Genomic DNA, 20,992 nt, shown 5'->3' with positions numbered 1-20,992 from the left:
GGAATTGTTCTGTATCATATCAATATGGGTTTCTTTCCCATCACCACATATTTAATGAAGTATTCAGAAACAAAGTAAAGCAAAACAATTAGATAATTGTTTTATTATATTGTTCTCTCATGTGGGCAGCCTTACCACTGTAATAATAATTTGGGGATAATTATAATTTGTTAGTCATCAATTTATGGTGCATTACTCTCCATAAATGATGATAAGCTCAGTAAAATGTGAATAAAAGGACTGCAATGTAGTAGAAAGGACATGCACTTGGAAAGTCTTCTGACTGTGTTTTGATAATGGTTCAGTTGCTTTCTAGATATAACCTTGGGTAAGTCACTTAGCTCCAACCCTCAAATTCTTTATCAGTGAAATATGGGTAGGTAACAACATATTTTCTACTTTCCTCCTAAAGCTACTGTTGAAATAAAATAATGCAATGCAAAGGCTTGAAACTCTAAAAATCTATGTCGTATTATTTTAAAATACCTAATTAAGCAAAATAGCAAAGATGAAAAGGAAAAATGGATTTCAATAGAACTCAACAGACATGACAAATAGTCTAAAAGAGTAAATACTGAAAAAAAAAGTAAATACTTTTTCAGGCTAGTTTTTATGTTTGAATATTTGGTGTCAACATATTGTACATATTTGTCACAGGAGCTAATTCATTTGGGGTTTCCCACTTGGCTCAGTGGTAAAGAATCTGCCTGCGAATGCAGGAGATGTGGGTTCAATCCCTGGGTCAGGAAGATTCCACGTAGGAGGAAATGGCAACCCACTGCAGTATTCTTGCCTGGGAAATCCCATGGACACAGGAACCTGGTGGACTACAGTCCATGGGATCACAAAAGAGTTGGACATGACTTGGCAAATAAAAACAACAAAATTTCATTTTAGAATCATGATAAACAGAGATTCCATGGACCAGTGTTAATGGTGTATAAAGATAATCATGTAATTCTACTGGCCCAACGTAACTTATAAACATCTTTAGATAATAACTTGGAGATAAAGAAGTATAAGCAATCCCTATAGAATGGTAATACTAAAGACCTTGCAAAACAAGAAACTTGTTTCAAATCATCTTCAATTACTTTTTCTCTCAGTTAACTAGGAAATTGTAAGGCAACCTAAAAATGAGCATTTATGTGAGATTTGAAGGCTTCCCTGGTGGCTCAAACAGTTAAGAATCTACAAATAATAAATGCTGGAGAGGGTGTGGAGAAAAGGGAACCCTCTTACACTGTTGGTGGGAATGCAAACTAGTACAGCCACTATGGAGAACAGTGTGGAGATTCCTTAAAAAACTGGAAATAGAACTGCCTTATGATCCAGCAATCCCACTGCTGGGCATACACACTGAGGAAACCAGAAGGGAAAGAGACACGTGTACCCCAATGTTCATCGCAGCACTGTTTATAATAGCCAGGACATGGAAGCAACCTAGATGCCCATCAGCAGATGAATGGATAAGAAAGCTGTGGTACATATACACAATGGAGTATTACTCAGCCAAAAGAATACATTTGAATCAGTTCTAATGAGGTGGATGAAACTGGAGCCTATTATACACAGTGAAGTAAGCCAGAAGGAAAAACACCAATACAGTATACTAATGCATATATATGGAATTTAGAAGATGGTAACAATAACCCTGTGTACGAGACAGCAAGAGAGACACTGATGTATAGAACAGTCTTATGGACTCTGTGGGAGAGGGAGAGGGTGGGAAGATTTGGGAGAATGGCATTGAAACATGTAAAATATCATGTATGAAACGAGATGCCAGTCCAGGTTCGATGCACGATACTGGATGCTTGGGGCTAGTGCACTGGGATGACCCAGAGGGATGGTATGGGGAGGGAGGAAGGAGAAGGGTTCAGGATGGGGAACACATGTGTACCTGTGGTGGATTCATCTTGATATTTGGCAAAACTAATACAATTATGTAAAGTTTAAAAATAAAAAAAAATAAAAAAAAAAGAATCTGCCTGCAATTCAGGGATCCAGGTTCTATCCCTGGGTTGGAACGATCCCCTGGAGAAGAAAATAGCAACCCACTCCAGTATTCTTGACTCAAGAATCCTATAGACAGAGGAGCCGGGCAGGCTACAGTTCATGGGGGTCACAAGAAGTCAGATAAGACTGAGCAACTAACAGGTAAGATTTGAAAATTTCATGGATAGCATACCTCTGTTCTCTGTTACCCTGACAGACTAATCTACCTAGTGTGTGTGTGTGTTTTTAATCAATTTTTTTTTTTTTGGCCTCAGTGGTTATTTTTAAGGGAAATTCTCTTTGTATCTTTTAAAATACCAGTAACTCAGTAATTCAGAAAAAAAGAGGGGAAGTTCCCTTCTCCCCCAAATCATGCTGAGCTGATCCACACGTTAGATTCCAGAATACTTTTGGAAAAAATGCAAACTTGGGTAACAAATCATTTTTTCACTGATTTTCATTTTAATGTTGCTTATGCTTTGTAGGAGCTGATAGGGATAAGGACATGGTTAAGATATTTTAAAAGACAAAGTACATAGGTTTTGCTTTTATTTTTTTAATTAGGTTTAACTTAAGGGTAGAAGAGATTTAAGGGACTAAGCTATTCCCCTGAGTACTAATTTTTAACTCTCTTATGATTAATTTAGGTAAATCATTCTAAACCTTACACAGAGTTTTATATCCTTTTTATTCTTTTCCCAGTCATCTCCCTTTATAAGCTTTTGCTAAGGAGTAAACATCAGTGCTCGGAGAAGGCAATGGCAATCCACTCCAGTACTCTTGCCTGGAAAATCCCATGGACGGAGGAGCCTGGTAGGCTGCAGTCATTGGGGTCGAGAAGAGTCAGACACGACTGAGCGACTCTACTTTCACTTTTCACTTCCATGCATTGGAAAAGGAAATGGCAACCCACTCCAGTGTTCTTGCCTGGAGAATCCCAGGGACGGTGGAGCCTGGTGGGCTGCTGTCTATGGGGTCGCACAGAGTCGGACACGACTGAAGCGACTTAGCAGCAGCAGCAGCAAACATCAGTGCTAAACCCTACAGTGCTTAAAGGTAGGGTAATATTTATGAAGAGGTGAATATATGAACTCTCTATTGTCACAGAAGTAAGAAAGTATTCATACTACTTATTATAGAAACTTAAGCCTTGGCTCAATTCTAATTTTGGTTTTTTTCTTTCCCAGGAATGGCTACTGCTCCAGATTAGGACTTGAACATCTAAGAGAAGACTGATGACAAAGGAAGACAAAGGAAACATATTCTTTAAAAATCATATAATGTGGCCTCTACCCATGAGCCAACTATTCATCTGGTGGTCAGTAAAGGAGTTTTAAAAACTGGCAAGGTTGGACATAGTGAGAAGCAGTATTTCTGCTTAATGAATGCTATGAATGGTACTTAAGGGATTTCTGGGGATAACTTTTATTATAAACAGTTTTTACTTGATATGTTGACTTTATTACCTAACCCTTGAATAAAATTTCCTCAATGTGATCTCTAAATTACAATCCCAATATTTGAAAAAGATCATTAGCTGGCAGGTGGCTTTTTCAGAAAGTTTTTATGGATAAGTAGAACTAAAAGCCTAAAAGCGTGTACTTATCAATCTCCTTTCTCTCATTTTAATTCACTAAGTAAATCTTGAATTTATGAAAATCACTAAATGATAATAGATGTACATATAGTCACTTTCAGAAGCCAGAAGTACAGACTTTAACTAGAAAAGGAGGGAAAACATAGATTAACTAACTCGTATATATCAGAATATCACTCATGTTGTTGTCTAAACAAAACAGATCACTCAGACACAAAGATGATTCTCAAACGGGTGTATTTCTTATTTTTTAATATGCAGCCAATGACATGAAAGAATGAATGATAATGGGATAATGTATTTATGATAAAGCAAATGTCCTTTGAAACACTCTGCCCTCCGGTGTTTAAAATGTTCATCAAAGAGGGAGAATTCTGTCCTGCCATGAGTTGGACCATAAAGAAGGCTGAGTGCCAAAGAATTGATGCTTTTTAATGGTGGTGTTGGAAAGGACTCTTGAGAGTCCACTGGGCTTCCAGGACATCAAACCAGTCAATTCTAAAGGAAATCAACCCTGAGTATTCATTGGAAGGACTGATGCTGAAGCTGAAGCTTCAATACTTTGACTACCTGATGTGGAGAGCTGACTCAATGGAAAAGACCCTGATTCTCAGAAAAACAGACAGCAGGAAGAGAAGGAGACAAAGAGGATGAGATAGTTGGATGGCATCACCAATTCAATGGACATAAGTTTGAGCAAGCTCTGGGAGATGGTGAAGGACAGGGAAGCCTGGCATGCCTCAGTCCATGGGGTCACAGAGAGTGGGACAGGACTGAGCCACTTAACAGCAACAATGTATTTATTATTCTCACAAGTAGAATACATCATTTAGAGCATGTAATTTTCTATAATGAGAAAAAACTGGTTTAGCATTATAATAAGTTCTGTTATTATAAAGTGAACATATATTCTCTGCTAAGCTTTAAATGGGGCTTCTCAGACAGCGCAGTGGTACGGTATCCGCCTGCCAATGCAAGAGATGCAAGAAATGCAAGTTCAATCCCTTGGTCAGAAAGAGCCCCTGGAATGGGAAATGGCAACCCACTCCAGTGTTCTTGCCTGGAAAATTCCATGGACAGAAGAGTCGTCCACAGGGCTGCAAAGAGTCAAACGCAACTGAGCACACAAGCTTTATATAATCCCATGCTATAATTTACTTCCTGTCTGGAGAGTCACTGAGAGGATTTCTTTTGAATCATGGATATTTACTTTTTTGCCTTTCATAATACTTTGTGACTGAAGGGTATTACTAACGACCAATATTATTTAGTACTTACATTCAACATCTGACACTTTTTGAACTGCTCATATTGCAGAGGAGGTGGGTAGGTAAGTAGGGAAAAACAGGGACAATTAGGCTTAAAAATAGACTTCCTAGGAACTGTGCCAGAAAACTGTGGTAAGTTTTCTGGGGGAAATCACAAAGGAAGCTTTGACAATGAAGAATTTTTTTTTTCTATAAACTTCACTACCATCTTTAAAAGTGATATTCAGTTCTGAGAAACACCACATGTTAGCTCAAAAGAGTATCAGAGATTATTAACCAAGTAATTGTCAACTGTTTCACCTGTCAGAATTCCTTTTGTTATTTTCCTCCACACAGACTTAAATTTTAAGAGATTTTATCTACCAAAATTTTCATTTATTAATTCAAACAGATATAACAAACTATTAACTGGAGTTTCAAGTAAACATAAGCTGATCACAGAAAAGGTGATATAGTTTCATCCAAGAAAAAAAAGCTAGCCTCTATAACTTTATGACAAGTAAATGTACATTTTCTTTTAGGCTCTTCCAAATATTGAGAATTACATCCAGGGCACAGTACTGACGGTAACAGGGTTTCATGGTAGTAACTGTCAAATCATACTTACAGGCTTGACACAGTAACTGCTTGGCACACAGAGAAATGTATCTACACAAACATCTCTGTATTGGGTCACCACTCTAATAGGAATGCTGGAAAAAGTCAACTCCATACTTCAGATTTTAGGCAAGTAGATTTCCAAATAAAAAACACGATGTTTGGCAAAACCAATACAATATTGTAAAGTTTAAAACTAAAATTAAAAAAAAAGAAAGTGAAAAGTGAAAAAAAAAAAAAGAAAGGAAGTTGTGGGCCAATAGTCAGTAATTCTAACAGAGAAGCCAGCTTGAGAGTATAGATTAAAAATTAAAAAGGAATTTACACAACCACAAATGTACGAAATAATATAAAGAAACATGGGCATACCATGAATTCTCTGATAAATATGGATTTGTGTCCAGAATAGAAACACACAAAGAGAGAAGGATATAATCAAAGATGAAGAGTGGAAAACCCTCTAATTATACTGTTAAGGAAGAACAGAGCCCCTAACGAGAAGAGCTGTTTTTAAGATAGCAAAAAAAAAAAAAAAAGAAGAAGGTCTGGATATTCTTAGAATAAAACATGAGAATAATAAATAATAATAATAAATAACATAAACATGAGAAGGCCAGATCCAGTGTATGGGAAGGATAAAAAATGTAATGATATTGTTCTAAGCTTCCATTTACGAATCAATCAGCTGTACTTGACCATACATATTATCTTATTTAATCCATACAATACCCTGTGAGGCAGAAATAATAAGAATAATGATACCATTATCATACAGATTAGAAAACATGCTCAGAGGATTTAAGTGGCTTGAGCAAGGTCATACAGCTGATAAGTGGCAAAGCCAGGGCTTGAACCCTGTATAACAAGTATTAACTGACTGCAGAGTTTGTCATGCTTAACACCTGGCCTCTAAGCAAGAGATAGAACAATTACTCACTCCTTATTCTGCTTTAATCTTCTCCATTAATCATATTTAAACTAAAAAGGGTAAAATAAACATTGTCAAGAAGTAACTGAAGTCCAAGTTATGAGTTTAAAAACATACCTGAAATCCAGGACCACACAATTTACATTTGAGTTCTAAAAGAACATGAAGACAGAACGTGAAACTACTAATAGAAATCTTTGTAAATCCACGCAGGAAATTAGGAGGACTACAGGACTAGAAAGTAAGAACATATGAATATCATAATAGCTTCTACAAAATCTTAATAAAAGGAAAAATGCTCACTGAGAGTCAATAAAGGGTCACAAAGGAAAGTAATTCTGAAATTATCTCATGTCCATTTTGATATAATTATCAGACTAGAAGATAAAGAAAGTAACACAGATGTAGTACCACCTGAATACTGGATAGGTCTTAAACAAGTCTCTTAAGCTAGAGAAAGCAGATGTGAAAATGGCTTTCCAGGATAAAAGGACTGCCCTGTGAAAGAGGACGTTCATTTATGTCATGAGTGAACAGAAGTACTAGGTGGAAACAACAGAGGATATTTGCACATATGTAAATTGGGGCTTTCCAGGTAGCTCAGACGGTAAAGAATCCGCCTGCAATGCAGGAGACCTGGGTTTGATTCTTAGGTCAGGAAGATCTCCTGGAGAAGGGAATGGCAATCTACTCCAGTATTCTTGCCTAGAGAATTTCACGGAAGAGGAGCCTGACAGGCTACAGTCCACGGGGTTGCAAAGAACTGGACATGACTGACTACACTTTCACTTTTAAATAGAAAATTGATGGTTAAAACTATTCAACAAAAGAACAGGCTAAGGACAAAGCAGAAAGCTTGCCACTACTGAAAGTTTTGACGTAGAAGCCACTGACTATCCACTTAGATTGCCATGAAGATTAAATCTGTTCACTATGTAAAGCTGTCTGGAACACAGAAACAGTTCAATAAACATTATCTATTATTACTATTACCTAAAAGTTTAGTAAAACTGCAAAATCATCTGGACCTGCTGATTCTTAGGGTGCTTCGATTTCTCTGGTTACTGGGCTAGTCATATTTTTGTTTACTTGAGTCAGTTTTACAGTCTGTTTTCTTCCATTTATCTAGTTTTTACGTGGTCCTACTATAAACCTGTATACTATATATTTATTATAACAAAGAACATTATTATCAGTGGCTATTTCACTTCTTGCTCTATGTGCCCTATGAGTTATTTAACTCATCTCTCTCCTCTTTTCCACTATGATGGAAAATTATACTGGTCAAAAGAATTTTCTACTCTCTTAATCTTTTCAATGAACTTGTTTGCAGCTTCACTGATCAAAGATTTTATTCTGTATTTTACTTGTATTCATTGTTGCTTTTAATTTTTTTTCTGATTACTTCTTTTATGTTTACTTATGCTTCTTCTGTCTCCTTGAGTTAAATGAATAGTAAATCCACTTTCAGTATTTCTTGTTTTCTAATAAAAGCACTCAAACATACACATACACATATATGCACACTGGGAAAAAGAAAACCCATTAGTATATGATAAACTGTGTGGTGAAGAGGCATCTGGTTCCTCCAGGGCAACTGTGATAGAGGTTGTCATGTTGTTCCTCTAGGACTGTAGGGTGGTGAAGTGTCTGACTGCAGTCAGGCCTTCTTGAGAAATTCTGAAAGCCATCATAAACCTTTACTAAAAGTCTTTCTGTTTAGACTAGCCAAGGTGACTCAGTTTTCTATGATCAAAGTCAGAACCAAACAATTAATAATGCTAAGACAGAAAAAGAAAGTAGCAAATTAGCTCATCTGCTTACCAGTTAAATGGTACATCAAAGAAAAGAACACATCTCAGTAATCTTTTTTTTTGAACACAGATGATAGTTAATAATAACTGTTTCACAGGAAAATTATAAAAACATCTAGCTGGGAATTATCCTTATCTGTAGTATATGCTGTAATTTTCCTAGGAAGACACTATTTTCTTTTAGAAAATACTGATTTTCAAACAAAAAAGAATACATTGTAGGAGGCAATGACCATTTAGAGAGATACAAGGAAATGGGAAACCGAGCACAAGTTTATAAAGGACGACTTCCCACAAGTAAATACTGACAAGAGATCTATTGAAAAATACTATCATGGTTTCCTACAATTTCGCATATACTTGGCTAAGTCAACTGACCCTCAAATGTTTTGAGTAACTGAGTCCAGAGGTTCCTTTACATTGCCGATCCTCATCAGAGGATTTGGCCCTTTCTCCATAAAGGGACATCCTGTCATTTTTGCAAACTTCACCTAGTAGTGGCTGAACAGAGAGGAAGACAGAACAACTGTATTTCAGTGGAATTTACACAGCAATACTACAACTACCTTACATAATTCCACTATAAATAAATACTGTGATAGCATAATGTTTTTATTTTGTATGAATAACTTCCATTCAAATATGCAAAAATTAGTAGAAAAGTATTTGCTATATACTAATACAAACTTCTACCTTATGTTTCTATAAAAATCTAAAGAGCAAATTTAATTATGTTGCAAATCCTCTATGTGCAAACACTAAATAAAGAACTCTGTCAGATAATGTATGTTGTCATTTAGTTGTTCAAAATATATATGCTGACAAGAGACTCTCTCCTTAACTAAAATGTAATCAGGCTGCTGAGTCCCCCTACCTACCTACCTGATGCTCAGTTGCTACGTAATGTCTGACTCTTTGCAGCACCATGGACTGTAGCCCGCCAGGCTCCTTTGTCCATGGGATTTCCCAGGCAAGAACACTGGAGTGAGTTGCCATTTCCTTCTCCAGTGGATCTTCCCAATCCAGGGATCAATCCCTTGAATCTGGCTTGGCATGTGGATTCTTTACCACTGAGCCATCAGTAGATAGCCACCCATCTACCTACTGACGATTTTTAAAAGTGACCAATGTTCATTGCAGCACTGTTTATAATAGCCAGGACATGGAAGCAACCTAGATGTCCATCAGCAGATGAATGGATAAGAAAGCTGTGGTACATATACACAATGGAGTATTACTCAGCCATTAAAAAGAATACATTTGAATCAGTTCTAATGAGGTGGATGAAACTGGAACCTATTATACAGAGTGAAGTAAGCCAGAAGGAAAAACATAAATACAGTATACTAACGCATATATATGGAATTTAGAAAGATGGTAACAATAACCCGGTGTACGAGACAGCAAGAGAGACACTGATGTATAGAACAGTCTTATGGACTCTGTGGGAGAGGGAGAGGGTGGGAAGATTTGGGAGAATGACATTGAAACATGTAAATATCAGGTAAGAAACGAGTTGCCAGTCCAGGTTCGATGCACAATACTGGATGCTTGGGGCTAGTGCACTGGGATGACCCAGAGGGATGGTATGGGGAGGGAGGAGGGAGGAGGGTTCAGGATGGGGAACACATGTATACCTGTGGCGGATTCATTTTGATATTTGGCAAAACTAATACAATTATGTAAAGTTTAAAAATAAAATAAAATTTAAAAAAAATCAACTCAAAGTAATAAAAGTGACACTCCATTTACAGTTATTACAGAATACTGGTATATTCCCTGTGTTGTACAACACACCCTTGTAGCCCATCCCTATTGTTTGATGTCAAACCCAATTATTTGACAAGGCCTCAGCTTAGCCCAGCTGTAGCAAGAATCCTACGAAGTCAGTTCAGCAAGAATATCCCACACTTGGTGTCTAAGTACCCAGATCTCAGCAAGAGTTCCCCTACCCTTGATTTCTCCTCAGGAATTTTTCATCCACTGCCACCCTGCCCAACTTGCTCCTTGGTTATAACTCCCTAGTTATAACCTAGTTATTTACTCTTCTGTTATAGTAGCATGAGTACACTGAGATAAATCAGACTACAGAGACTAACATGATCTCCAGGCTCTTTATATTTCCAAAGTGGCTTTTCAATAATTTTCTCAAACTATGTTTCCACTTTATCCAAGGCATAAAATTAAAAGAAAAGTAACACTTATCTATGCTTATTATACACTAGCTAGGTTTTATGTTTAAGAAATGTTAATCTTTATAGCAAACCTGTTATTTTTTTTCTAATAAAATTTACTAATGTACATCTTGAATTTCAGTGGTTCTAAAAATTGCAAGACAATTATTCCTTTGCAAAGAACATATCATAAGTACACTACAATGTATCAAACTATGTAGGCTCTTTTTAATGTCAAAATAGCTTTAAGCAATTTTCCCAGGATGTCTCAGAAACAAGTTAATAATTTCATTTTATGAATAATGAAAACAATATTTTGGCCTTAGCTAGCATCTAAAATAACCAGGCTGCAGCATGATTGTACTGGATATTGTGAATTATTTACCATCTAAATTGGACTGCCACATGGTCATTACAACCTATTGGTAGGAAATACTTTAAAAATCAGGCCAAAAAATCTTTTCCCAGAGGCTAGATACTAATCCATTTGACATCAGTATTTTCTTTGTTTTTTGACATCAGTATTTTAAGGTTAACTCCCTACAACAGGAGAGGGACTTACTTAAGGCAATTAAATAAATTACTTGAAGGTCATGTTTCAAAGGCTCAGAATTGATATTTGACAGCTGGTAGCAATCTATTTTATTATTTATTTCACCCAAATCTATTTTAAAATTTAATAATGATCATTATTAACATTTACTGGACTGCTTATTCTATGCCAGACACTGTCTTACGAGCATTATACAAATCAACCCATCCAATTCTCTTAACAGTCCTATGAGGTAAATACTATCTTTTTATTTCTTTTTTTTTTATTTTATTTTTAAACTTTACATAATTGTATTAGTTTTGCCAAATATCAAAATGAATCTGCCACAGGTATACATGTGTTCCCCATCCTGAACCCTCCTCCCTCCTCCCTCCCCATACCATCCCTCTGGGTCGTCCCAGTGCACTAGCCCAAAGCATCCAGTATCGTGCATCGAACCTGGACTAGCAACTATTTTAATCCTTATTTTAGAAACAAGGAAACTGAAGTATAGAGACTTGAAGCAACTTTGCACAAGCCGACACAATTAGGAAAGGGCAGTCAGGGTCCATTTTGTTAGACTGCCTCTTGAGAATGGGTTTTACACATAGAAACACAAACATTACAGAAGGGCATACAACAAAGTTCATGTCTTCCTCCTCCTGCTTCTGAGTTCAAGCTATCATTTCTCTACTTCACGACCAAATGAATGCGTGTGTGATATGTATCGGAGAAGGCAATGGCACCCCACTCCAGTACTTTTGCCTGGAAAATCTGCAGTCCATGGGGTCGCTGAGGGTTGGACTCGACTGAGCAACTTCACTTTCACTTTTCCCTTTCATGCATTGGAGAAGGAAATGGCAACCCACTCCAGTGTTCTTGCCTAGAGAATTCCAGGGACTGGGGAGCCTGGTGGGCTTCCGTCTATGGGGTCACACAGAGCCGGACACGACTGAAGTGACTTAGCAGTGATATGTATATGCTTGCATATTGTTTAAAAACATCAATAGATGACTATTACTGATAAATAGACTGTCTTTTTTTTTTTTTACTACATAAACAATATTACATATACACACACATAATTTTTAAATTTGTTCAAATTTATAAAATAAACTCTTAGCAATAAAACTGTTGGGTCAAAGATGATGAGCATTACAATTCTGACACCTATTTCAAACTGTCCTACAAAAACAGTGTGCCAATTTACAGCTCTACTAACAGTATGAATACTCAAAATTTAACTTCTACTAAACTCAGAGTGTAAATTCATTAAGTGTTGATGAATAAACTACTGGCACTCCCAATTTCTACATGTTAAGAAGCACCCTGAGGGACTTTATGATATTATGAACAAAAACATCTTGGAAAGATCACTGAATAAGAAGCTAGAGAACAGTGGCAATTCTGTTACCACAGAATTAACTAGGGCCGATGGTGTGTTTCTGCACTCTCTTCCGTGCCTCCCCCCAAAGCGAAGCAATATCCAACTAAGCCAAATGAACCTTGAGGCATGACCAACCTCCAGGTCTTCTAGTTTCCCTTTATTGCTTAAACCATGGCTATGTCTTATTACTTTTTTTTTTTTTAAACAAAAAGTCTTAACTGATATACCAGATGCCTTGGGTAAATTCTATAAACCTCAATTTTTTTCATTGGTAAAATGAACCTCATTTGGAATTTAAAGGCTTAGGTGTTAATTCTGGCTTTGATCTCTTCTTAGTTGTATTATTTCGAGCGAGACATTTTACCTTTCTAAGGCTTCATTTATTCATGTGTAAAATGGAGATACATGTGAAGAATATGTGTTTATATGGTATGTCACACAACAGGCACTAAAATGAGAATTGTTATCATTGTTACTATTACTCATTAAAAAGTATAATTTTTAAAACATGACAGATTTTAAAGTTCCAAATTGGTATCTAATGTTCAATAGAGTTTTTAAAAACTTCTCTCCAAATTTAAACAGTTTTGTCAACAATAACTGCTCACACATTCTCAGCATTTAGATCAAAGACAAAAGGAGAAGGGGCAGCAGAGGATGAGATGGTTAGATAGTATCACTGACTCAATGGACACGAGTTTGAGCAAACTGGGAAATAGCGAAGGACAGAGAAGCCTGGTGTGCTGCAGTCCCTGAGGTCATAGCGAGTCTGACACGAGTTAGCAACAACAACAAATACATGTATTTATGCATGTATTAAGCAACTGGTAACCATCAAGGGACAGGTTTGACTATCCATGAGGTAGGAGGGATCATTAACCCCACTCTGCAGATGGAGAAACAGAAGCAGGGAGTAGTTAAGTGATTTTCTCAGAGCTGTGATACAGACACAAGTAGCATGACCACAGAACCCATTCCTCTCTTAACCACTTTTACTGTAACCTGTTTTTGTACTGGATAGAGCTATATATACTTTAAACATATATATATATACACACACACACTAACTATACACAAACACACACACAGTCTTCAACCTCCAAATTACATATCTTTATTCTTGAGCAGGCCTTTCCCCATTCTCACTCCCGTGAGACTAAAGATAAGTCAAAATATTTGGAAATAGATCTTCATATACAACTGTGTGAAGGACTAAGACAAACATGTTGAAAGTACAAAGGTTATAAAAAAACAGTAATAGGGAAATGTTACTCTGTTATGTTTTATTTGATAAAACAAACAGAAAGATTGTCTTTCAATATTCTCTTAACTTGTTAGAAGGTAAAGACTTGTTAAAGGTCTGGAAAACACACCCATGGTTAATGAATGTGGGATTCTCTAGACCAGGGGTCCCCAACCTCCGAGATCTATGGCCCAATGATCTGAGGTAGAGCTGATGTAATAATAATAGAAATAAAGTGCACAATCAATATAATGCACTTGAATCATCCCGAAACCAACTCCCTCAACCTGGTCTCTGGGAAAATGGTCTTCCATGAAACCAGTGCCAAAGAGGTTGTGGACCGCTGCTCTAGACCCTCACAGGCCACTCATACCACATGTGCCATCAAGTTCTGATAAACAGGTAAATCAGATCATATTTCCCATTCCAGCTCTGCTAAAAATCCTACAGAGTAGGCTCCCTACCGTGATCATAAAAAACTCTGGCTTCTGCCCATGTCTTCAACTATTTGATACACCCCTCCCCTCTGACTTATTCTGCTGAGGTCACACTGCCTTCTCTCTAATTCTTCAACTCACCAGCACTGATTTCTGCTTTAGGACTTTTGTTCTGGTTGTTCCCTCTGCCTGGAAGGCTCTGACCCCAGACCTTCCCATGACTGGCTTCTTTTTGTTATTCAGCATGTGTGGATGCTAAGTACCTTCTGTCATGTCTGACTCTTTGAGACCATGTGGACTGTAGCCAGGCTCCTCTGTCATGGGATTCTCCAGGCAAGAATACTGGAGTGGGTTGCCATGCCCTCCTCCAGAGGATCTTCCAGACCCAGATATTGAACATGGGGCTCCTACACTGCAGGCACATTCTTTATCACTGAGCCTCAGTTCAAACATCTTCTCTGATTCTCCCCAATCACTCCATAGAGAGAAACCTACCTCTACCCCAGTCTTTCTCGCTCCCTTTTCCTACTTTATTACGCTTACAGTACTTGCTATCTAAAATTATTGATTTATTGGTTATATGTTTATTATAGCTCCCTCACAACTGGAATATAAACATCTTCGAAGGCAGGGGCTTCAACTGTATTTTCCTGCACTCGGTTTACTGTATCTAGAGCAGTGCCTGATACAGTAGGTCCTAAACAAATATTTGTTTAATGATAAGTAAGGAGCACAGAAAAACGAGTAAATCCCTTGATGGTAGCAGAGACAGGGGACTAAATATTAGATAAAGTCAGAAAGAAAACAGAAAAAGGTAACTATTCTAGCCCTACTAATTCAGTTTGGTTATAATATGAATATAAAGCAAGATAAGGTAGCTGCAAGTTTAAATGAATGGAAACGGATAAATTAGTAAGTCTAGCCCTAATGGCCATATTCAATTAATGTATTTTGCTAAGAACAATTCTCTGAAAAAAAAAAAAAAGAACAATTATCTGGAGGACATTCCCTTATGGTCAGCTAATCTTTTTCCATTCAATGTTCTTTTTACTTATTTATACCAAAATATAATTAGGAAAGGAAAGATAACTGATGAGTAATCTACTAAATAATCTTTTTAATTTAAATTCCGAAGTAATTTCATTCTGGGTTAAACCAGAAGATTTTTATCACCTAATTCACTTGGCAGAAAATTTGCCACAGAAAAGTTTTCACGGCATCCTCTTTCAGGAGATAGACTTCTTTTGTTCGGATATTTTAAAATGCATCTTCAAACTTTAAACTCTTAGGGCTTTGAAAATCTCTTCAGTGAATAAAACAAAATTATCTGAGAGGATACTTACCTTTCAAGCACCAAAATATTAAACCTGAATAGTTCACACATGTAATTAACCAAGGATACTTACTGCTGCTTCCCTCTACCACCTCTCTGTTTTCAGGCATGTTGTTGGCTTTGTTGTTATATGTACTTATCTTTTGGGTTACCTAAAGGTTGTCTATTTAAGCTGAAGTTCAAACTGGAGTAGTCAAATGGGACAGGAAAGTGGTATCTCTAAAATCTTGGGCAATACAGCTAAGTTCTATAAGGAAACAATTGTTCTTGCTATTTCTTCCCATCTGTGTGGTAAAATCAAGCATATCACTTGGCAGCCATCAGATTTGGTTATTTGCATTTTCAGTAATCAATAATACCTTAAACTATAAGAAAAAGGGGAAATTTCTAAGCATTGAAATTTTTATTCAAGACCAATTACATATAATTTTCCTATTTTTAGATAACAGAAGGAATAAGTATTTTAGTAAAATGCTATTAAGCTATTTTATTGATTTTTACCTAATCCAAGAATCAAAACAGACTTTGAGTCAGTCATTTGAAGATGCCTAAAACAAAAATAAATAATATAAGAGCATAACTTATGCTCTGCAGGTCTACAGAATAAATACTATCATTTTAATGAAAATTATAAACACTGTAATACAAGTTTTATTCAAAATAGATGGAAGAGTCTGAAAATCTCATTTCCCCCCCATCATTTTATTTTCTTTTGAACTGTTGTTTGATAATCAACTCTATTGTCTAACTCAATGCCAGACACATAGGAGGAAGTCAATACATCCTTTGGGAATGACTTCATTTCTTGCCTCCATACACTCATAATCCATTCAATGCCAGTCAACTTACTGATACTGGATATAAACTAATAACATTAAAAGAAATCTAACAAAATGACCCAGGAATACATACTTTTGCACTTAAGTATCATTTAACATATTAAATCTTCTTTCCTGAAAAATCTTTAAGAGATAAAAGTTCACTTAATAAAGACACAGTTTGATACCTAACAACTTGATCTGACTGTACCATACATACTGCGAGATCATGTTAAAGTCAATCCACAACCTATACTATAGTGAATATTTTAAGAAGTTGGAGAGGTAAACATGGAGAGTACCATGGAGAGGTTAACATCTAAATCAGCAGTTAAAAATAGGTATGAAAAATACAAATCAAGATTTCAAACAAAAAATAAGTACCCTTACTGAACTATGAAACTTTCATTATTCTAAAATTACAATATTTCCATCTGGTAATCTGACATGAACAAGCTGATAAATGCAATCAGAACAACAGTATATTCTCGCAAAACCAGAAATTTCCTGAAAGCCTGGAAAAATATGTCCACAACAGATGGATCATTTAGAAAATAAATACATCAATCTGTCAAAAGGACCACTAGTCTAATTTCCTAAATGAAAATCAGTGGGAGCTCTACTTTCCAAGAGTCTGTGACATTAGAAAGGCCAAAGAGGAAAAACCCAGAGATGCACATAAACAGATTTGCTATGAGCTAGAGTGCATACTGTCAGGTTTCCTGTCAAACATACTCAATGTAGGTAAAGTCCTTACCAGTTAACTTCTTCACAGGTTGGAGCCGAACACTGATAGACTGATGTGTGAGTAAGGGGGAGGATGGAAGAGAGCGAGACATGCCCTCCATAATCCGAATGTGCTGCATACCTTCACTCACGGGAAGTGGTGGGACGGCGTAGTCTGGCTCAAAAGCACAGTCGCTTTCTGTGGAGATGCCACCTGTGAAACAGGAGAAGACAGGACAAAAGAGCTGGTGAGAAGAGGTTCATCTCCTAAAATTTTTCTCTATTAAAACTGACCTTTCTGGATGACTCAGCATGGTGTATACTGATACTGATTCTTCACTCTGAAAAGACAAAAAAGGTATTCGCAACACATTCGTTCATTTCTCCATTACTGGGTACTTACTTTGAGGTCTAGCACTAAGAAACTGAACAAGAATAAGATAGGATTCCTCCTTGTAAGGGTTCACTGTTTCGTGAGCAACGCAGTCATATAAACAATAATTACAGGGGACTTCCCTGGCAGTCGAGTGGTTGGGACTTCACCTCCAATGCAGGGGTGGGGTGCAGGTTCAATCCCTGGTTAAGGAGCTGGGGTCTCACATGCCTCGTGGCCAAAAAAACAGAACATAAAACAGAAGCAATATTATGACAAATTCAACGGGGACTTTGAAAATGGTCCACATCAAAAAAAAATCTTTAAAAAATAATAATTGTAGTACAACACAACAAGTGTTATAATTAGAACATCAATCTTCAATTGTCCTTGATAAGACCAGCATGAAAGAAGATATTCACCTGCTTGACAATGTAATCTGTGTAATTCCTGGTAGGATCATTGTAACTATTTCTTATTCTCTTTCTCCAAGAATGTACATGAAAATAGAAGTGGGTAAGACTAACATTATATGGTGATTTTTGAATCTGCTCAAACATTTAAAAAAAGAGTAAATGATATGTTGTTTACTTCCACGGATATGCTGTTGGCTTCTACTTCTGGTAATGGCAGATTACATGCTTCAGACCAATTTGCCCTAAGAAAACTACAACTGTATATGTTTTTAAAATCTTCCTAAAGGCACTGGAGAGTTAACAGCATGATGAAGAATTACAAGACGACTGAGACCTGTATGTGGGGTCACTTTTCATTTTGTGGCATCTGAAAGGCTAAGAAGTCATTGACAGTTTTACAGAGCTGGGAGGACAAGCTGGGAGAACCAAGTTTCTAAGAGGGACTTTGTTTGGAACCCCAAAGGGCTACACTCTAGGAGTGAGTATAAACCAAAACTAGACTGGCCTTGACAGGACTGAAGTTCAGCTCCAAATGTGTACCACAAAATTTAATCAAGGCAATCTCAGATTGCCTGCGCCTGCCAGAAACAAACATAAATCTTCTCAGAGGAAGATAACATCATCATTGGTCTCAGATTATTTCCACCATTTTCATATATAATATCTGACCCTTAACTAACAATAACAAAGAAACATAACATGAAAAAAGCAAGTCAGAAAGACTATCCAAAATAAACAGTCTCAGAGGGAACACAGAACAATAAGGAACAGAATTTAAAGTAGTATGCTTAACGCCAAACAGATTAAAATACTTAGGAATGTATTTAACCAAGGTGAAAGATCTGTACATTGAGAACTATAAGCTACTGATGAAGAAACTGAAGACATAAATAAATGGAAAGATTTCCTGTGTTAATAGACTGTAATAATCATTAAAATGTTCTTATTACCCAAACTAATCTACAGATCCAATGTAATCTCTATAAAAATTCCAATGACTTTTTTTCACAGAAATAGAAAAGAAAAACAATCCTAAAATTCCTTCACAATCTTTCACAAAAGCTCTAAACAGCTAATGTAATCAAGTAATCTTGAGCCAGAAGAACAAAGCTGACACTTCCTCATTTCAAATTATATTACAAAGCAGTAGTAAAACAGTTTGGTACTAGCATAAAAACAGACACATAGATCAGTGCAAGAGAACAGAGAATCTAGAAATAAATCCATGCATATGTGGTCAACTAATCTTTGATAGGGAACCAAGAATACACAATGGGGAAAGGACCGTCTCTTCAATAAACAGTATTGGAAAAAGTGCATAATCATATGTAAAAAGTGAAACTGGATCCTTGTCTGACCCCACATACAAAAATCAACGGAAAATGGGTTAAAGACAAACGTAAGCCCTGAAATTATAAAGTTCTTAGAAGAAAACCTTGGAGGAAAAATCCATGAAATTCATCTTGAAAATGATTTTGTTTTGGATTTGACATCAAAAGTACAACCAATAAAAACAAGTGAAACTATATCAAACTAAAAAGTTTCTACACAGCAAAGGAAAGCATCAACAAAATGAAAAAGCAACCTACAGAATGGGAGAAAATATTTGCAAACCATATATCTGATAAGGGGTTAATACTAAAAATATGTAAGGTACCCATACTCAATAACAAAAACAAAACCTAACTAAAAATGGGCAAAGGATGTGAATAAATATTTTCCAAAGAATAAATACAAATAGCCAACAGGCACATGAAAAAGCAATCAACATCAACAATCATCAATCACAAAAATCAAAATCACAATGAGATACCACCTCATACCTGTTAGGACAGTTATTATCAAAATGTCAAAAGATAACAAGTATTGGCAATGATGTAGAGAAAAAGGAACCCCTATACATTGTTGGTGGGAATATAAATTGGTACAACCATTATGAAAAACAGTAATGGAGAGTCCTCAAAAATTAAAAATAGACCTATCATATGATCCAACTAACCTACTTCTGAGTATACACCAAAAGGAAAATAATCACTATCTCCAAGAGATCTCTGCACTCCCATGTTCATTGCAGCATTATTCAAAGGAGCCACAATATAGAAACAACTTCAGTGTCTGCCGATGGATGGATGAAGAAAATGCGATTTTACACACACACACACACACACACACACACTCTCTCTCTCTCTCTCTCTCTCTCTCCCCCCAAGGAATACTATTCAGCGTTAAAAAAAAAGGACTCCTTTCACTTGTAACAACAGAGAACCTGGGGGACATTATGCTAATAACCAGACACAGAAAGAAATATCTCCACATAATCTCACTTATATGTGGAATCTAAAAAAATAAGGTCAAAATCATAGTAGCAGAAAGGAGAATGGTGGTTACCAGGGGCTAGGGGGTAGAGGCAAAAGGGAGATGTTGGTCAAAGGGTAAAAACTTTCAGTTATTAGATGAGTAAGTTCTGGAGACCTAATGTACACCATGACTACAGCAAATAATAATATATTGTATACTTAAAATATGCTAAGAGAGTAGCTCTCAAATATTCTCACACATACACACAAAAAGGGTCAACATGTGAGGTGATGGATATCTTAATCAGCTTGACTGTGGCAATCATTTCACAATGTACGTATTCATTAAACATCATGTTGCGCACCTTAAATATATACAATTTTTATTTGTCTATCATATCTCAATAAAACTGAGGGGAAATTTTTTTAAAAAACAAGCACACAGTATTACATGCAATATCACTTCACACTCAGTGTGATGCTGTTAAAACAACAACAGGGAAGTGTTGGTAAGGATGTGGAAAAACTAGAACCTTCATACACTGCTGGTGGGAATATGAGACATTATAGCTGCTGTCTAAAACATTTTTGCAGTTCCTCAAAAAGTTAGTCACAGAATTACCATCTAATCCAGTCCAACCCCCTTCTAAGTGTATACACAAAGGCAATGAAACAGGTTTTCAAGGAAAAACCAGGGCATTCACAGCAGCATTATTCAAAATAGCCCAAAACTGAAATAACTCAAACATCATTAGCTGGTGAATCAATAAAGAAAATGTGACATATTATGACGAAATATTATTCAGCAATAAAAATAATGAAGGCTTGATTCATGCTACAACACAGATAAAACTTTGAAAACAGTATACTAAGTGAAAGAAGCCAGACTAAAAAATGCTATGTGTTGTATGATTCCATTTATATGAAATATTCAGAAAAAGCAAATCCAGACAGAAAGGAGATTAGGTTTCCAAGAACGACTACAGGAATGGGGACTGAATGCTTAACAGGTACAGGTTTCCTTCTGGGGTGATGGATTATATAGCAGTGATGT

General features: G+C 36.4%; 1 protein-coding gene across 7 annotated transcripts in view; it reads right to left on the bottom strand.

The window, feature by feature from the left end:
* TANC2 (tetratricopeptide repeat, ankyrin repeat and coiled-coil containing 2) overlaps positions 1-20,992 on the bottom strand; it is a 363,973-nt gene that overhangs the window by 212,788 nt on the left and 130,193 nt on the right. For 4 of the 7 annotated variants that reach the window (XM_005220895.5, XM_005220897.5, XM_005220899.5 and 1 more), the window contains one exon: positions 16,995-17,066. In XM_005220895.5, the coding sequence (XP_005220952.2) occupies positions 16,995-17,066 (72 nt within the window). Of the gene's footprint in view, positions 1-16,883; positions 17,067-20,992 lie in introns of all 7 variants that reach the window. The other 3 variants (XM_010816367.4, XM_010816369.4, XM_010816370.4) reach the window with 1 other exon arrangement.

The sequence above is a fragment of the Bos taurus genome, chromosome 19 (genome assembly GCF_002263795.3).
Source record: "Bos taurus isolate L1 Dominette 01449 registration number 42190680 breed Hereford chromosome 19, ARS-UCD2.0, whole genome shotgun sequence".
Taxonomy (NCBI): Eukaryota; Metazoa; Chordata; class Mammalia; order Artiodactyla; family Bovidae; genus Bos; species Bos taurus.
Note: the sequence above shows the minus strand (reverse complement) of the source record. Positions and strands in the feature narration are given on the sequence as shown.